The following is a 17,359-nucleotide window of genomic DNA, read 5'->3' as shown; positions in this document are numbered from 1 at the left end:
GATCACTTTCCCCCAAGGGTTCTTTTACCTTAAGCTCTCTAATCAATTCTGGTTCGTTGCACAATACACAATCCAGAAAAGCTGATCTTTTAGTGGGCTCAACCATGAACTGTTCTAAAAAGCCATCTTGTAGAAATTCTCTAGAAATTTTTAGAAATTCTGTCCTGAACAACTCTAGCAAACTTGCCCACAAGGATATTGGATCTATCCCTTTTGCACAGGTTATACTTTGCCCAGAAGAAATCCTAATGATCCAGATATTGAACCCCTGTCCCCTGCAACAGTTCCTCATCCTATGTCAAATCATCCTACTCTTGCCCTCATTGGTGCGTGGCACAGGCAGCAATCCAAAGATTACTACTCCGAGGGCCTGTTTTTCAACTTTCTACGTTGCTCCCTAAAATCTCTCTTCAGGACCCGATCTGAGACATCCCTGACTCTGGCACCAAGAAGGCAATGTGTCTCTATCACACATACAGAATCACGTCTCTGTTCCTATGACTATGTAATCTCCTATCAACACTGCAGCCCTCTTCACTCCTCTGCTCTTCTGAACCACAGCACCAGACTCGGCGTCAGAGACTCATTCACCATGACTTCTCCCCAGTAGGTCATCCCCCTCAACAGTACCTAGGGTTGTGTACTCATTGAGGGGAATGGCCACAGGTGTACGCTGCATTGGCTGTGCATTTCCTGTCCTTCTCCAACAGTCACCCAGTTGCGTGTCTCCTGCAACCTAGGGGTGATTACCTCCCTGTATCTCCTGTTTATCACCTGTATCACATTCTCCTGTACGAGTCAAAGGTTGAGCTGTGACTCTAGTTCCTTAATCCATTCTCTCAGGAGCTGCAGCTCGGTGCACCTGATGCAGATGTGTCCATCTGGAAAATTGGAGGTCTCCCAAGCTTCCCACATCGCACTTACACAATAAAACACTGCCCCTGGAGCCATTCTCACTACATTATTCTACCTTAACAGACAAGGAAAGAACAAGTAAGAGAAAAAACAGAGAAACCCAGTACTTTACCTTGCCCAAACCTGATGAGCTAAAGACCAGCACATTCAAAAGAATGGCCACTTCACTTGCGTTTGCGCTATTTTTATTCACCCTTTCTAACGAATCGCTCGTTGATTAGTCACAGCATGGCTTGGAGAAACTGTTGCAAAGCTGCCTTTTAAATCATGATCGCGACCTGATTAAAAAGGTTGATCTTTTTACGCACTACCTCATGTTGATTGGTTGCTGCACAATTTCATTAGTATAAAACAATATGTTCTACGACCTTTAATTGTTCTCTTTGGCCCTTCTCTGTATGATTCTTTATACCCTTCTCATTCTTGGTCTGTTCCCCATTAACTACTCGGCTTCTACATCTTGCCTAGACTTTTCCCTCACCTGCTGTGCATCAGAGCCAACTGTGGTGCCATGAACTGTCTTGATTGTGAGATCATTGATTTAAAATCATTAGTTGGACGATCATAATGAAGCAAAGCTTAATGAAATTAAGCAGGTAGACACTTGAGGAGGGTGTTCCAAAGTCCCTGACAATTGAGTTAAAATACATGTCCAGGGTAAGACTATAGGAAAAATGTGCTTCTTCCCATATCTTGGGAGTTCCCCTCAGTAAAGGTAAACATCAGTGATGAAATTTACGGACTTCAGTGAGTCACACAGTATTTGGTAGATTTTAGTGGGGGCGGGGGGTGGGGGAAGGATGCTTGAAGGCAGAATCTCAACCCTACCACTAATCATTTAATCTACCAGGCAGCAAATGATGCCCTCCTGTATGCTTCTCGGATATGAGCTGCCTATAGCAGATACCTTGTGACTTTTGAAAGATATTCCAGCAAACAGATTTACCAGAAATAAAGTTGAATCTGTCTTGCATTCCCGCCTAGGCCAAGGTTCCCTACCTTGAGGCCACATTCAGTCAGTTAGCTTCAGTGAGCAAGTCAGATCACTTGTAGCACAACACTAGACTTCTGAATTATTAATTTTTTTTTCAGGCTCTGCTACAGAAAGGGATTATCTGGTGGACAGGGGTACAGATTTATTGATCTGCTCAAAGCACTCTTAAATAAATGCAACACCCCCTGATAACTTGACACTTCCCGGCTCAAACTTGTGAAGGAGCATTTGGGATGGTATGAGAGCTTCAAGTTCATGCCCACATGCCTGAAAGGATTCTGTCTCTGGCAGTCTGACTCTTAAATATAGAATGGGAAATCAGCTGAGGAATTGCTGTAGAGAATGGAGAGAAGCTTAACAGTAGTTCATTATTATAATTTGCTGTGAAACTGCAAAATTTACTGTCTTTTACAGGTTGAACTTCTAGAAGCAGCTTTGGAACACAATACTATCGTTTGTTTAAATACTGGCTCAGGGAAGACCTTTATTGCAGTGCTACTCACAAAGGAGTTATCTCATCAGATCAGGGGACAGTTCAACAAGAATGGCTCACGGACTGTGTTTTTAGTTAGTTCATGTAAGTATAGCTACTCTAACTTCCTGAACAGTAAACTTTCACATTATATGGTCTGTTTTTAGTTCCATGTGGATAAAATAACCATTTTGTTTTCAAATGGTTAACCAAAGAAAGTGGTTAGCGCAGTTTGGTTTAATTTTTTTAAATAAAAGCTTTAGTAATGCTTACCACAACTGAAGTCTACCTTATGTGCTTTAGAGAAGTAAATCTATCTTCGTTGCTCTGTCTGGCCTAGTTGTGCCTCTGAAGGTATCTTTGAGGTTGATTCTTGACTGATACCAGCTCTGGAGCATTTGGGATACATGATTATGTAAAACAAAGGATAGTGATCAGGCATGGGTTTCTTACTGGCCATAAGCAGAGAGAACGGGTATGTTGGAATGCTGCAGTCATTTGTAAATCACAACTTCTGGCTTGCAGATTGGGGTCAAACCAGTGACCTTCCTGGATAGTGGCTTTGGTTAATATGAAAGCCCACTGAAATAATCTGTAAGCTAAATTTGCCATAAATCTGATCGCCAGCATACATGACTAATATTGCTGTATGTGAGGAAATTAAAATAGAGATGATATAACTTGTGTTTCTGGTAAGATTGCACTGAGTAACTAAGCATTACATCCCCTAGCATCCTCAGTGGCTCAGCTTGCTGCAGCTGTCAAGACCCATTCCGATCTGAAGGTGGGGGAATATTCTATTATGGAAAGTGTTGAGTCATGGGCGAAGGAAGAATGGAATAAACACTTCAGCGGACAGCAGGTAATCAAATATTTTCTTATTCATGTCAGGGTCAGAGTGTTACTGGAAAGGCCAACTTTATTGCCTATTCGTAAAAGTAAAGAAAAGTAAGGATACAATTTATTGTGATCTTGCTCTGTATGTGTGTATTTTGTCATACATTGTGAGAGACGTGACTTGACCAGACTTGGTATTTTTTGTATAAAATGCACTGTGATTGACATTCCCAAACCTTGTTCTATTTTGACAGGTGCTAGTTATGACTTGCCACATCTTCTTGTACATCTTGAAGCGAGGCTATATTTTCCTCTCGAATATCAACTTACTGGTGTTTGATGAATGTCACCTTGCAATTAAAGACCATCCCTATCAGGAAATTATGGAGGTAATGATATCATGCTCATTTAGATATCCCAATGCTCAACATCAGGAATTGAAAATGGATGTAAGGTGCAGGAGTCTTGGGGTTTGGTGGTGGATTCCTAGACAAGGGTACACCCTATCCTCGTTATATGCGAGGGTTACGTTCCTCGAAGTTGACGCATAATGTGAATAGTTATTTAAATGAAGAAAATAGGGATGCGTTCCAGAGGGCTTACTAAATATGTTTTATCTGTAATTTATTCACATTTTCTTACCAATACGACACAAAAGCAGTACCACAAGGCGACATTTGTATTATATTTAATCAACTTAAGATAATATTCAATGTAATAAATCATAGAAAGTTAACATCCTCTGGTGTACAGTACTCACCAACAGTGGCGGGTGTGTTCGCTCCGGGAGATGAGTGGTTGTTGTGGTGTCAGGCAGCTTTACACGGATAAGGTGGATGGTTGTGGTCATCAGGATCACATCAAGCACAGCAAGGGGTGAAGGAAGATTCACAGAACCCTTAGAACTGCTGGCAGCAGAAGATTACAGTGATTTGAATAAATTGGTGAGGGTTGTTTGCTTGGCAGCGTTTTGTTTTTCAGCATAAATTTGCTTGTAGAGAAGAAGGGTTGATGGCAGGGAACGACTGAAATGCTGACTCCGTTCTAAACTTGGGTCCATGTCCATCGCCATTTGTGCCAAGTGTTCCAACTTCCACCATTCCCTCACTGTTGGTAAACTCCTGGGATTTTCAAAGTCGTCTGTTGCTTGCAGCATCTGGGAGATAGTTCGCTGTAAAAAAAATACGTACGCCTTGAATGGATCACACTGGTCGAGTGGTTGAATCAGCAATGTTGTGTTAAGCGGCAGGAAACGCACTGTTATGTTAGGATGAATGCTGTCCAAATGTTTAAGATTTTGTTCCTGGCAGTAGCGTCCCAGAGCTGTGTTACCTTCAGCTGATGCCACGCTGTTTATAATTTCCAACTTTTTTTTCAAGTGTTAAAGCGGTTCTCTGCCACTCGGCTGATGGCCCAAGACATGACATTGGACACTTAGGAGGCATAGTTAAATATTTCAAGCACAAAATCACTACACCGTAGGTAAAACCAACAAAAGTTTAAGATCGCGCATCCGGGCCTTGCCAAAACCAATGCGAGAGTGGCGGGAGTGAAATTGTGAGGCGTGTGCACCTGACTTGTATTGGCGGGAAAGCGGTGCTTCTCGTCCCAACAGCGAGACTGTGAAGCGTGCGCTTGTGACTTATATTGGCGGGAAGGCACTGCTCCTCGCAAACTGTGAATTTTGGATGCATATAACGAGACGTTGGTAGAAATAGGTTCCTGGCATAACTGTGAATCCGCATAGTCTGAAGACGCATATAACGAGGTTAGGGTGTACATGTAACTTAATTAAGAATACCGTATAGGATTTTAGAACATCAAAAATAAAGGTTAAATAAATTTGTATTTTGTCAGGAATTTGACTAAATTGGAGCTGTAATTGCAACTGATTTTTGTGTGATACTGTGGGATTTGTGTGTGCAGTTTTGCATTGTTTTCTTTTTAACTAGATAATAGGATGTTAAAATGGAAAAGTTTGTATGAAGATTTTTCATATTTATTATTGGATTATGACATCGGCGTCCATTAAAGTCAACCCATCAATCTATTATTTTTTTGTAACTGATTTTCAATTGTATGTCTGTTCATAGAACCACCCCCCCCACCCCTGATTCTCCCATCATCCACCCTTCACTGTGACCTAACAACCAGCATATCTTTGGAGAAGCTTTACAGAACATTGAGATTGTACTTGTAGTACTCTGGGTAGTTCTGGTTGCCTGATTCTACCAAGGCTGTAGTTGCACTTGACAGGTTCACCAGAATGTTGCCTGGATTGAAGTACTTTAGCTATGAGGAGAGATTGGATAGACTGGAGCAAAGTGGGGAGAGGGATGCATATATCGGGTCGGTGGAATCTTTTCCTAATGATAAGGGTATTTTAAAAAAAAAAGGGCATTGGCTTAAGGTTGGTTTAAGGTGAGGAGGAGGATTCGATAAAAAGGATTTGAAGCACAAGTTTTTTTTTGCACAGATTAGCTGATATGTGGAACTCACTGTCAAAGGAGCTGATAGAATTGGATACAATCACTGTTTAGGTAACATCTAGGCTAGTGTTTCAATAGGCAAGGTATGGGACATCAAGGCTGTAATGCAGGTAAATGGGATAAGTCTTGATGAACAGAAAGGTCAGCATGGATGTGGAGAGCATGTATAAATCTGTTTCTTATGAAATCCCGAGCAACTCCTGATGCTAATCGGAGAAAGTGTGCCAGTCTGCACTGAGATGGTACTAGAAGGTAGACCAGAGCCCAGTTGATGGAGGTTTGAGAGATTTTCCCTAGCTGAGACTCAATAGTATTCACATTATTGTTATGGTACCCCTAGGGGTCATATTTTTGATGGAGTATACCTTTAAAAAGAGAGAAGAGTTGTACAACACAAACACCTTGTTATTAAGGGGGGGGGCGAAGACTGCTTTGAGATGGTGTTATCGTTTCTCTGCAGTATGTTTACACTTTTGCAAGGACACTGCCAGCTTCTGTGTTCTTACAGAGAGAGAAGGGAGGAGCTACTTGATGGACAGCTAGTGTTCAGCATGGTGAAATAAATAGAAGGTCAGATGATAGACTGACAGACACATGTTTTTGGATACTGGATGAGCTTTGTGTGCCCACAGAAAGGTGGGTGTTGGGAGGATTGGTCAGGTGAATCAATCAGTGGCTCTCACAGTGTGGAAAAGGTGTGACCAGTGGGGAGTTATTCGTGTGTCCAACCCTTGCCTGGGTTGATAACTCCATCACAGAAAACGTCTCTTTTTTGTGGTCACATTCGGTGACTTTAAAGGAAGAGAAGAGGCGAGGGGAAGGTTTGAAACAGAAGAAACCTAGTGACAAACAGGTCACTGTTTGGACTCTTTCTCTAAGTAGCCCGTGAGGGGTAAGTTTGAGTTCCATTTGAATACGAAGGTGTGACTGTCACGTAGTTAATCCACAAGAGTGGGTTCTCTGGTGAAGGGAGTACCTTTGTGAATACCACGTGTTACCTTTGATTGGGTGTTGTAGCTCACTGAAGAAAGGCACCGCGTGGCAGATCACTGTTGGAGTTATTTCATATGTCATGGAACTGGATATGTGGCTATCACATTGTGTGTTTGGAGTTGGTTCCCTTGAAGAGGGTCCCCTCAGTGATAAGCTACTGTTGGTGATAATCCCTATGTGGATTCTGTGTGAGTATCCTGTGGCCACCACTTTGGAATGACCCATAACTGATTTCGGGTGTGGTATCACTTCTGTTGGAAGGATATTCATTGAAGATCACTGTCGGTGATATTTTGTGTGTGGAGTGGAGCAACTTTGGAGATAAAACCTACTACTATTGTTATTTTGTATTGTTGTCGTGGAATCTGTGGAATATCGATATAGTGGGAGGATGAGAAGATGGCAGCGTGCACGGCTGTTCCAAATGAATATCGATTATGTGTAACTAGGGGGCCGTGCACAATCCGGATTTGATGGAGACAGCCATGAGAAGCGCAGAGGAACATCTGGAATAACTTCTAAAATGCCTGCTTTGCTGCCACTGCTACTGTGCGATCGAGAATCTCCAGAGACGAAGGCCCCAAATCCTCAGCTTTGCCTATCGCCTGTTGCTGGGGTTGAAGCGCTCAGCAGAGATGGTGCTCGGTGTCAAAGAGCTGGTCGGAGGATCGGAGTTTTCGGACGGACTCGGAGTCTGACTGTGGTCGGATGCTTCCGGGATGCTGCATCAGCAAGTTGGTGGTGCTGGAGGTTTACCGTCTGCGTGAGATGATGGGACTTTCGAGAGACTTTGAGACTTTTACTGTGCCATGGTCTGTTCTTATCAAATTACGGTATTGCTTTGCACTGTTGTAACTATATGTTATAATTTTGTGGTTTTTGTTAGTTTTTAAGTCGGTTTGTCATGCGTTTTCGTGATATCATTCTGGAAAAACATTGTATCATTTCTTAATGCATGCATTACTAAATGACAATAAAAGGGGACTGCGTGTCCTCATAATCATAATAATAATAATAATAATTGCCTTCTCTTGACTTTTACCCTGGATTACAAATATCTCTCTCTCTCCATCACTACTCGACTCAATACCACGAACTGAACTGAGCTTTACTCCATCACTGTAAGACTTTATCTATTTACCCCCAGGCTTGAAGAAGCTTGGTTTCTATATTTCCACACTTATATACATATAAACTTCGCTAACCTGTTTAATATATCTGAATTTATATCAATGTCACGCAAGCCCTCATGGCTCCACCTCCTTCTACTACCCATTGTGTTTTCCCCTATTCCTTCTTCACCTTTCCTGCCTATTCCCTCCCTGCTTCCCCTCCCCCACCCCTTGATCTTTCCCCTTACTGGTTTTTCACCTGGAACCTACCAGCTTTCTCCTTCCCACCTTCCCCCCACCTTCTTTATAGGGCCTCTGCCCCTTCCCTCTACAGTCCTGACAAAGGGTTCCGGCCCGAAACATTGATCGTTTCCACGGATGCTGCCCGATCTGCTATGTTCCTCCAGCATGTTGTGAGAATCACTTGACTTAAGCATTGCTGTGCATTTTTAATTCCTTTGTCTTAGCATCTTCAGTAACAAGTCCTGCCTTTTGGACTTTACATAAATTTCAGCAAATACTTTAAAGGGCTGTATTAATGTTGCTTTTCTTAGATTCTCTATGTGTGATGTATGAATACTGTTTATACTTAAATGATGTGCACCATCTTGCAGTGTAGATAGTATAATCTACATTCTGATAGAAACAGAGCATTGCCAATCATTCCATTTGGGCTGTCTGATAGCCATGCAATCAAATTAACTAAATGAATTTGAATCGGGTATGTAATGCTGAGGTTAAAGCAATCCAAATGAAAACAGAATGTCTTTGAATGGAGCCATCATCTTGCATGGCACCAGTGTAGACCTGTATCATTCTCCATCTGACTGGACTCGCCCCGTGAATCTGCATGTTACTGCCTATGTTCAAAAAGAAGTGAAGCAGCTGTTTCTCTTTTACTTTTTCTATGCTTGCCTCCCTTTGGCACGATGCAAGCAAGTTTTCAGACTTCAAGCTTCACGACAGGGCTTCATTTGCCATTATTGCTCTTTGTTAAACATGGAGTTCATTTGTGTTATTGAACTTGTCAACTTGAATGATTTGTCTAATCCTGTGGGTGGAGAGACTGGGAATAATATTGAAATTTTTATTGCATCTGGCAAGAATTGCTGAGACTTGTGTTTCCTCTGATAAAGCATAAATGATTTAAATATTTTAAAATGACATTTTAACTCGGCTACACTTAACAGCAATCTTTCACTAGGAAATGTTTGATCAGTTTGCTGCTAGCAGGCAGCATACTGAACTTTTAATGACATGGTATAGTATGCCAAAATGTATTCAGTATTCATTTTATTTTTTAAAAATCTTAAAATGACAACAGCTATCAGGTGTGGTAAACCTATGGCACATGTGTTGGCACATGGCATGCAGTGCTGCCTTTCAATTTAACCCCCACCCATAATAAATAGATATAATGATTAACTTTACTACCACATGAGTGGTATTATCTTTACATCCCAAGAGCAGTGAGATGTTTTTACAGGAAACGACCTGCATGGCTTGGCACCAGCTAGATGGTTACACAAACACATGACACTCAATAATACATTTTGAGATCCTTGCAGCCTTGTATACTTCAGTATTTGGATAGTAAATAGTTATAATAGCACTATTTAGAAATGTTATTTTTCAATTGTCTTTTTAAAAGATCAATACAGTGATTCTAGTTAATTGGGACATCGGGACCGGTGTATTTTGGCCAAATTGAGCAGCTGGCCCCAGTTAGCTGAAGATTCATGGAAATAGTTAAAAGGTATACAGTATATTAAAAAAAGAGACAAACTACTATTTAAGTGAGTAACAATTTGATATATTTAAATTATATGCAGATTAAATTAGAATACTACCAATACCTCTGTAGTACAGTTCCTAATAGCTATCAATAGAGGAATTAACCATAGAAACTACAGCACAGAAACAGGCCTTTTGGCCCTTCTTGGCTGTGCCGAACCATTTTATGTCTAGTCCCACTGACCTGCACACGGACCATATCCCTCCATACACCTCCTCCATGTATCTGTCCAATTTATTCTTAAATGTTAAAAAAGAACCCGCATTTACCACCTCGTCTGGCAGCTCATTCCATACTCCCACCACTCTCTGTGTGAAGAAGCCCCCCCCAATGTTCCCTTTAAACTTTTCCCCCCTCACCCTAAACCCATGTCCTCTGGTATTTTTCTCCCCTTGCGTCAGTGGAAAAAGCCTGCTTGCATTCACTCTATCTATACCCTTCATAATTTTATATACCTCTATCAAATCTCCCCTCATTCTTTTACGCTCCAGGGAATAAAGTCCCAACCTATTCAACCTTTCTCTGTAACTGAGTTTCTCAAGTCCCGGCAACATCCTTGTAAACCTTCTCTGCACTCTTTCAACCTTATTTATATCCTTCCTGTAATTTGGTGACCAAAACTGAACACAATACTCCAGATTCGGCCCCACCAATGCCTTATACAACCTCATCATAACATTCCAGCTCTTATACTCAATACTTTGATTAATAAAGGCCAATGTACCAAAAGCTCTCTTTACGACCCTATCTACCTGTGACGCCACTTTTAGGGAATTTTGTATCTGTATTCCCAGATCCCTCTGTTCCACTGCGCTCCTCAGTGCCTTACCATTAACCCTGTATGTTCTACGTTGGTTTGTCCTTCCAACATGCAATATCTCACACTTGTCAGTATTAAACTCCATCTGCCATTTTTTAGCCCATTTTTCCAGCTGGTCCAAGTCTCTCTGCAGGCTCTGAAAACCTTCCTCACTGTCTACTACACCTCCAATCTTTGTATCATCAGCAAACTTGCTGATCCAATTTACCACATTATCATCCAGATCATTGATGTAGATGACAAATAACAATGGACCCAGCACTGATCCCTGTGGCACACCACTAGTTACAGGCCTCCACTCAGAGAAGCAATTCTCTACCACCACTCTCTGGCTTCTTCCATCGAGCCAATGTCTAATCCAATTTACCACCTCTCCATGTATACCTAGCGACTGAATTTTCCTAACTAACCTCCCATGCGGGACCTTGTCAAAGGCCTTACGGAAGTCCATGTAGACAATATCCACTGCCTTCCCTTCATCCACTTTCCTGGTAACATCCTCGAAAAACTCCAATAGATTGGTCAAACATGACCTACCACACACAAAGCCATGTTGACTCTCCCTAATTCTTCTGTGTTCTTTTGACTGACAGCTGAGGGCCTCTGTCAGTCAGAGTTGACCATGAATATTGTGGTCTTAGCTGTCTAGATATACAAACCTGGCCAGTACAATACAGAGAGCGAGCTGTTGCCCATGTAGCAAGCTCCCCCTCTCCTCACATCTGATGAACGTAAAGGAAAGGCAGAGACCGATTCAGTTTGTTACCAGCAGCATCGCAGGAGTTACCAGTCAGCATTGAACTCAATGTTGGACTGTCTTAGGGACTCCATCTCCAGATTTTTCCCTCGGGGTTCACTCGTGAAGCCTTCCCTGTGAGTGGATATAGCTGCAAAGCAGGGGTTGGTTGAGATCAGAGTTTTCCTTCTAGATGAGCTGCCAACCATGGCTGACAAGTCCCATCTGCCTGAAGCGACTGGTTTTAAGGTGCCAGTGACCCGCCTTTGCCCCTTCTTTTGTCAATAGAAAAGGTTCTGCTGGACTTAGTAGCTAAACCAGGCGTGAAGGCCAGGAACTGGACTTGGTTGTCAGAGGCTATTTGAGACACCCACCTTTGGGAACATTTAATAGGTAGTGGGAACTTGTCCCTATTACCACCCCTTGGTTATATTGACTAAATTAACAAAATTAGCACAAGTACATTACAGATAATGGACTGCCTTCATACAACGCTGTTCATGATTGCATCATCTAATTCTTCTTTTTCATTGTAATATTCAGGAAGGTTGTAGATACTTCCAAATACTTCATAATTCCTATATTGTTGAAGTACTGAAACTGGTGAGCAAAACTGTTCCAAATTTTCTTACTGCATATTTCTCATCAACTACTGGTGACAAAAATTGAACACAAACATATACAGCTGACACAATTTTAAAAATTGTTCACTTTAAGCACCGTGTAGCGTCTAATGGCCATGCGAGTGATGCTAGTTAGAAACTGTTTGGCAATAGTTTCCTATCCTTATTTAGCTGCATCATGTCTCAAATAAATTGTTGCCCCAATTAACCGATGGCCCAATTATCTGGAATCTGCTATTAATTTTCCAACACTTTTCTGAAATGCTTGACTTTTTTCAATGTCTCTAGTACAGGTTTCCCCTGCTATCTGAAGGTAGAGCATTCCTATGAAACGGTTTGTAAGCTGGAATGTCGTAAAGTGAAGAAGCAATTACCATTTATTAATATGGGAAAAATTTTTAAGTGTTCCCAGACCCAAAAAATAACCTACAAACTCATGTCAAATAACACATAAAACCTGAAATAACAGTAGCATATAGTAAAAGCGGGAATGATATGATAAATACACGGCCTATATAAAGTAGAAATACTTCTCTGCAATCATTGGAGCACTGTCTAGCGCAACGAAAATCTCACGCAAGCACTCTCGGCAGAAACACTCGGCACAAGTGCTCTCGGCAGGATCACTCTCTTCAGTAACTTTTAAGCTATGAAGCTGCCAAATCATACCAAATAACACATAAAAATACACAGCCTATGTAAAGTAGAAATAATGTATGTACAGTGTAGTATCACTTACTGGAATCGGGAAGACAGTGAGCACACTGATGATGGTGTGTTAGGCTGAGTCGTCGGAAGTTGGTGTAGTGGGAAACTGGGGTGTCATTTCCATCAGGGCAGGCAGGTCATCTTCTGTGTCTCCCTGCCTCGATGTCAAAGGTCGAGGTTCGTCTGCTGTGGCTGATGTGGAAGGCTTGAAAAATGACAGTATGCTTGACTGCTTAGCCTCGCGCATTTTTCTATCATACAGTTCTTTGTAAGCCCTCAAACCATCCTGCAAATATGCCCTAAACCTACGTACCCTTTCAAAATTAAAGTTGTACTTTGCTGCAATCATTGCAGTGTTGTCAATTGCAACGAAAATCTCACGCAGTTGCTTCACGTTCAGTTCCTGGACGATTTCACTTTCGGTCCATTCGCTACTGCATTTGGTCTCGATTGTTATCCTTTCCTCTTCCAATTGTATCAGTTCTTCATCTATTAGTTCTTGGTCATGGGATGCCAAAACCTCTTCAACATCATCTTCATCAACTTCCACAAGCCAAACTCACTTTGTCCTTACTTCATTCACCACGATCAAAACGCTTATTTATGTCTCGTTTTAAGCTAAGTGTAACACCCTTACGAGTTCTTTTAGGCTTTTCTGATAGCTCAGAACTCACCTTACTAACAGATGCTCAAAATAAATTGACATAAAGCACAGGTGCTCACAGGCACGTGTTTAAGCAATGCCAGCTAGAATGCAGTTCCAGGGGAGGAGCTTGGCTGCTCAGGGCACGCGCTGCCTTCTTTTGTAACAGTGAAAACACCTTCTGTTAGCGAAAACAGGTAACAAATTGTAGGTCTTTCGTAACAGCGAGGTGTCGTAAAGCGAGCGTTCGAAAAGCAGGGGACACCTGTACTTTTATTAATAGTAAAACAATGAATACGTGTAAGTAAATAACAGGACTCTTCCTTTTTCTTTTAAGTCCATAATTATTGTTGCTAATTCATTAATCGATGATCATCTCTGCTCAAAATTACCATGGCATACAAGATAATTTTTGGGAAGTTTATTGCCAATTTGGAGGCGCATGCTTAAAACAGTTTGCCACTCTTAACTGCTGTCATCTGTAAAATTGCTAAATGTTGCGGTTTTGACACACAAGACATGTTGTTTTAACTTCTTATTACTTTGTAAAAGTTGGCATCAGTGTGATTGCGTTATATTACTTGTCTTTGCAATATTAACCTACCTGGTTTCAAAAGTAGAAAGATTTAATGGTTTTAAACCTTCCTTGGTTTCATCCCAAATATCCCAAAGAGCTTTATAGACAATGAAGTGGTTTTGCAATCTAGTATCTATTTACATAGCATCCCCAAAGGGAGCAAAGTTGCTAAAGAGGAAGTTAGCTTTATTTGTCTCAAGTACATCGAAACATACAGTGAAATGTTTTGTTTGTGTCAAATCAAATCAGCAAGGAATGTGCTGGACAGCCTGAAAGTGTCACCAAGCTTCCAGTGCCAACATAGAATGCCCACAACTCACTCAGCCTAAATATACTCTTTGAAATGTGGGAGGAAACCTGAGCATCCAAAGAAAACCCCTGCGGTCACAGGGAGAACCTTGCTGACAGCAGTGGGAATTAAATCCTTGGTCCTACAGTTGGTGCTTTAATAGCGTTACACTAATCACTACACTACCATGCCACAGTTACATTTATAGTGGAATAAATATTAGTCTGAGAATGAAGGAAAACTCCTGTGCTCTTTGAAATAGTGCCATAGGAGCTTCTGTGGCCACCTATAAGGGCAGGCAAGGCTATCTTTTTGTGAGGTTTAATGCCCCACCTACAAGTACATACAAACATATGAATTGGGAGTAGACCACTTTGGCACTTAGCTGCTCTACCAATTAACAGGTTCGTGAATCGTTCTACCTCTGTTTTACATGTACTCAAAGACTCCCACTATGCTTTGAGGGCAAGTATTCCAAAGATCCAGAATCTCAGAACCTGGGTGACTTATTTTTGAACAGTAACCCTCTAATTCTAGATTCTCTCAAGAAGAAATGTCCTCTCCACATGCACTCCGTCAATCGTCTCAAGATATTGCACATTCAAATTAGGCCCTCTTGATATTTAAAATTTCAGTGAATGCAAGTACTTCTGACACTATAGCATTGTCTTAGTACTGTGCATAACATCAGCCTGAGTTTTTTGTGCTGAAGTTATTGAGGTAAAACGTGAAACCAGAGCTCATAGACTTAATGAGGGTGCTACCCATTGAGTCACAGCTGGCATCAAAAATTAAGTAATTCCAAAAATACCCTACCATAAAACTTTCGCATTGTTAAAGTACATTTATTTAAACCTCATTTGTAATCTAATTTTGGAATTCATGTGACTTGCTGTAGAAATGTTAAGCTTATAATTGCTATAGCTTCCTTAATTTATTTACAGAATAGGAGTATTGTCAGATTGAGCAGTTTAAATATGATTGGAATTGTGGGATAGTAAATAACCACCTTGAGCCTGACCCAGTGCACAAGAAAAGCTGGTGAGCTGGAATGATCAGATTATTATTATTATTATTATTGTACTCCATTTTGTAAAATATAATTCTGAAAAAACGTGTTCAACAGAAATTGAAGTTTATTGTTGGGATAGGAAAGCATATAATCTTCTGAAAATAACTAAAGGAAAACGTTGGTGTAGGCTGCATACCTGAGAAATTTTAATGTACATAGGGTTCCTTTCTGAGGGTGCATTCTCCCTTATCTTTCAGCATCTTGAACCAGTTATCTTTCTTTGCCTGGTATGCTGCTGGCCAGATGTGCAACAACCAAGTCCTGTATATGTCTCTTGGCACATGATAGTATCTTTTTGAATAAGGGCCCAAGCATATTGTTTTTCCCCACAATTACTTTTAACTTCACAGCTGGTGATTGTCTTCTGCATTTGATAATTAAACAAATATCTAGTCTGGTATTTTTCTTTTTGAGAGGATCATTCTAGTTTTATCTTTAGATGTGTGAAGAAAGTCTCTCATGCCCTCGTATCTTGGGACTAACTGCCTCCATTTTAAATGGAAAATGTGATCCTTCTGAGTTGGAGGAGAAGATCCTGAAGCTGGAAAAGATTCTCAGGAGCAGTGCAGAAACTGCCACTGACCTGGTGGTGTTGGACAAGTAAGTTGTAAACTCTTCATATTTTCATCTTTTTCATATCATTGAATGTTTATAATAACATCGAAGGCTAGCTCTCAGAACAATTCCATCAATCTGATCCCTCTACTTATTTCTGGTAAACCACCTCTTACACGCACAGCAACTTCCCCCAGATGCTTCTGCAGTGCACTAACCCTAGGGATAACTTGGTAACCAATTGACAACCAATTAGGAAGAGTTTGAGATGTGGAGAGAGCAAGAGCACCCAGAAAAAAAATCTGCATAGTCCTAAGAGAATGTGCAAAACTTCACTCGGACAGTACTGGAGGTCAGGATCAAATCCAGATTTACCTACAATGCTATTTTGTTGCCCTTCATGTTCTGATAGCAGAATTATTTGCTTTTGAGAGGTAGGATTAGTCCTGACCTAAACTTCAACCTGATTATGAACATGGTTCAGTAATCTGTTCACATTTGTTTTGTCCTAAGTACAGTTAGTTGGCTATTGACTTAAAATACTAACTTTGTTTCTTTCTCCATAGATGCTACCTGATATATTAAAAGTCTCTTTTTAAAAAATTTTTAAAATGCATTTCTACAATAAAACTACAGGGAAAAAACCAACAACAAAATGGAGATTTATACAGTGTGAAACAAACAAATCCAATATGTAATTCATAACAATAAGAAAAAGCACCCAAAAGAGAATTATGTAAAATATACTAAAAGTTTCCAGCTCTTGTTGTTATTGCTATCTGTTTCTTGTATGAAGACACTCAACTCTGCATGTCACCATTCATTACTCTGGCACAATTGAAATAGCTTTGCTTTTCTGTTCTTTCTTTACAGTTGGCCTCATTAGATTCCAGTTGTTACGTTTCTGCCATTAATTTACCATTTTGTATTTCACTTCTCCAGGATAAGGGTTCTGCTGGCAGGGCCAGCATTTGTTGGCTATTCTCCCTGCCTTATCTACTGTAACATGCTGAACCCCTTTATTTACTTCATTTATGCTTCATATTTTCTCTTCCTCTTCTGGCTATAGGTATTCTTCTCAGCCTCATGAAGTTGTGCTCGATTGTGGCCCATATGAAGATAAAAGTGGATTATACAAAAAGCTTTTGAAAGAATTGGATGAAGCACTTAATTTTATTAATGACTTCAATAATGTATCTGCACACTGTGATGATCGAGGCCCAACTTCAGTCCCTAAGCAGGTATGTTTTCTACTTTTTCTATTACCCATTTTTGCAGTTTTGCTAATTTGTCACTGGCAAGTTTTCAGACATCATTTCTTTCACAACTATGTTGAGTGAAGCCTAGCTGATTCCAGTGATGTATTGGTTTGAAATCACTTCCAATGGATTAAAGGCACAGTCACTGAAAACAGTGTTCATATTTGAAGGTGAAGTCATGATATTTCATTGGGAAAATAATTCGTGTCATTGATTTAAAAAGCATTATCCTTGTTAATGTTGGTGGCAGAAGAACTGAATGCAAACTAGACCATTATTTTGTGTCCTGAATTAGTGTTGTGTGAGCTGTTACTTCTGCATTCCACAATTGTTATTAACATTGTTAGCAATTAAGGTGAGTATAATATCCTGGGAAGCCTCTCCTTAACAAGCTGAATGAAATTTATCTTAACTTTAGCAATCCCTTTTTGTTTTTCAAAGTTTAACTTGTGTGCTTTAGTGATGCCCAG

General features: G+C 40.6%; 1 protein-coding gene across 6 annotated transcripts in view; it reads left to right on the top strand.

The window, feature by feature from the left end:
* dicer1 (dicer 1, ribonuclease type III) overlaps positions 1-17,359 on the top strand; it is a 177,709-nt gene that overhangs the window by 62,251 nt on the left and 98,099 nt on the right. For 5 of the 6 annotated variants that reach the window (XM_063045322.1, XM_063045309.1, XM_063045294.1 and 2 more), the window contains 5 exons: positions 2,324-2,486; positions 3,113-3,243; positions 3,473-3,607; positions 15,515-15,675; positions 16,700-16,871. In XM_063045322.1, coding sequence (XP_062901392.1) covers positions 2,324-2,486; positions 3,113-3,243; positions 3,473-3,607; positions 15,515-15,675; positions 16,700-16,871 — 762 coding nt within the window. The remainder of the gene's footprint in view (positions 1-2,323; positions 2,487-3,112; positions 3,244-3,472; positions 3,608-15,514; positions 15,676-16,699; positions 16,872-17,359) is intronic. The other variant, XM_063045332.1, reaches the window with a different exon arrangement.

The sequence above is a fragment of the Mobula hypostoma genome, chromosome 1, assembly GCF_963921235.1.
Source record: "Mobula hypostoma chromosome 1, sMobHyp1.1, whole genome shotgun sequence".
Classification (NCBI taxonomy): Eukaryota; Metazoa; Chordata; class Chondrichthyes; order Myliobatiformes; family Myliobatidae; genus Mobula; species Mobula hypostoma.
Note: the sequence above shows the minus strand (reverse complement) of the source record. Positions and strands in the feature narration are given on the sequence as shown.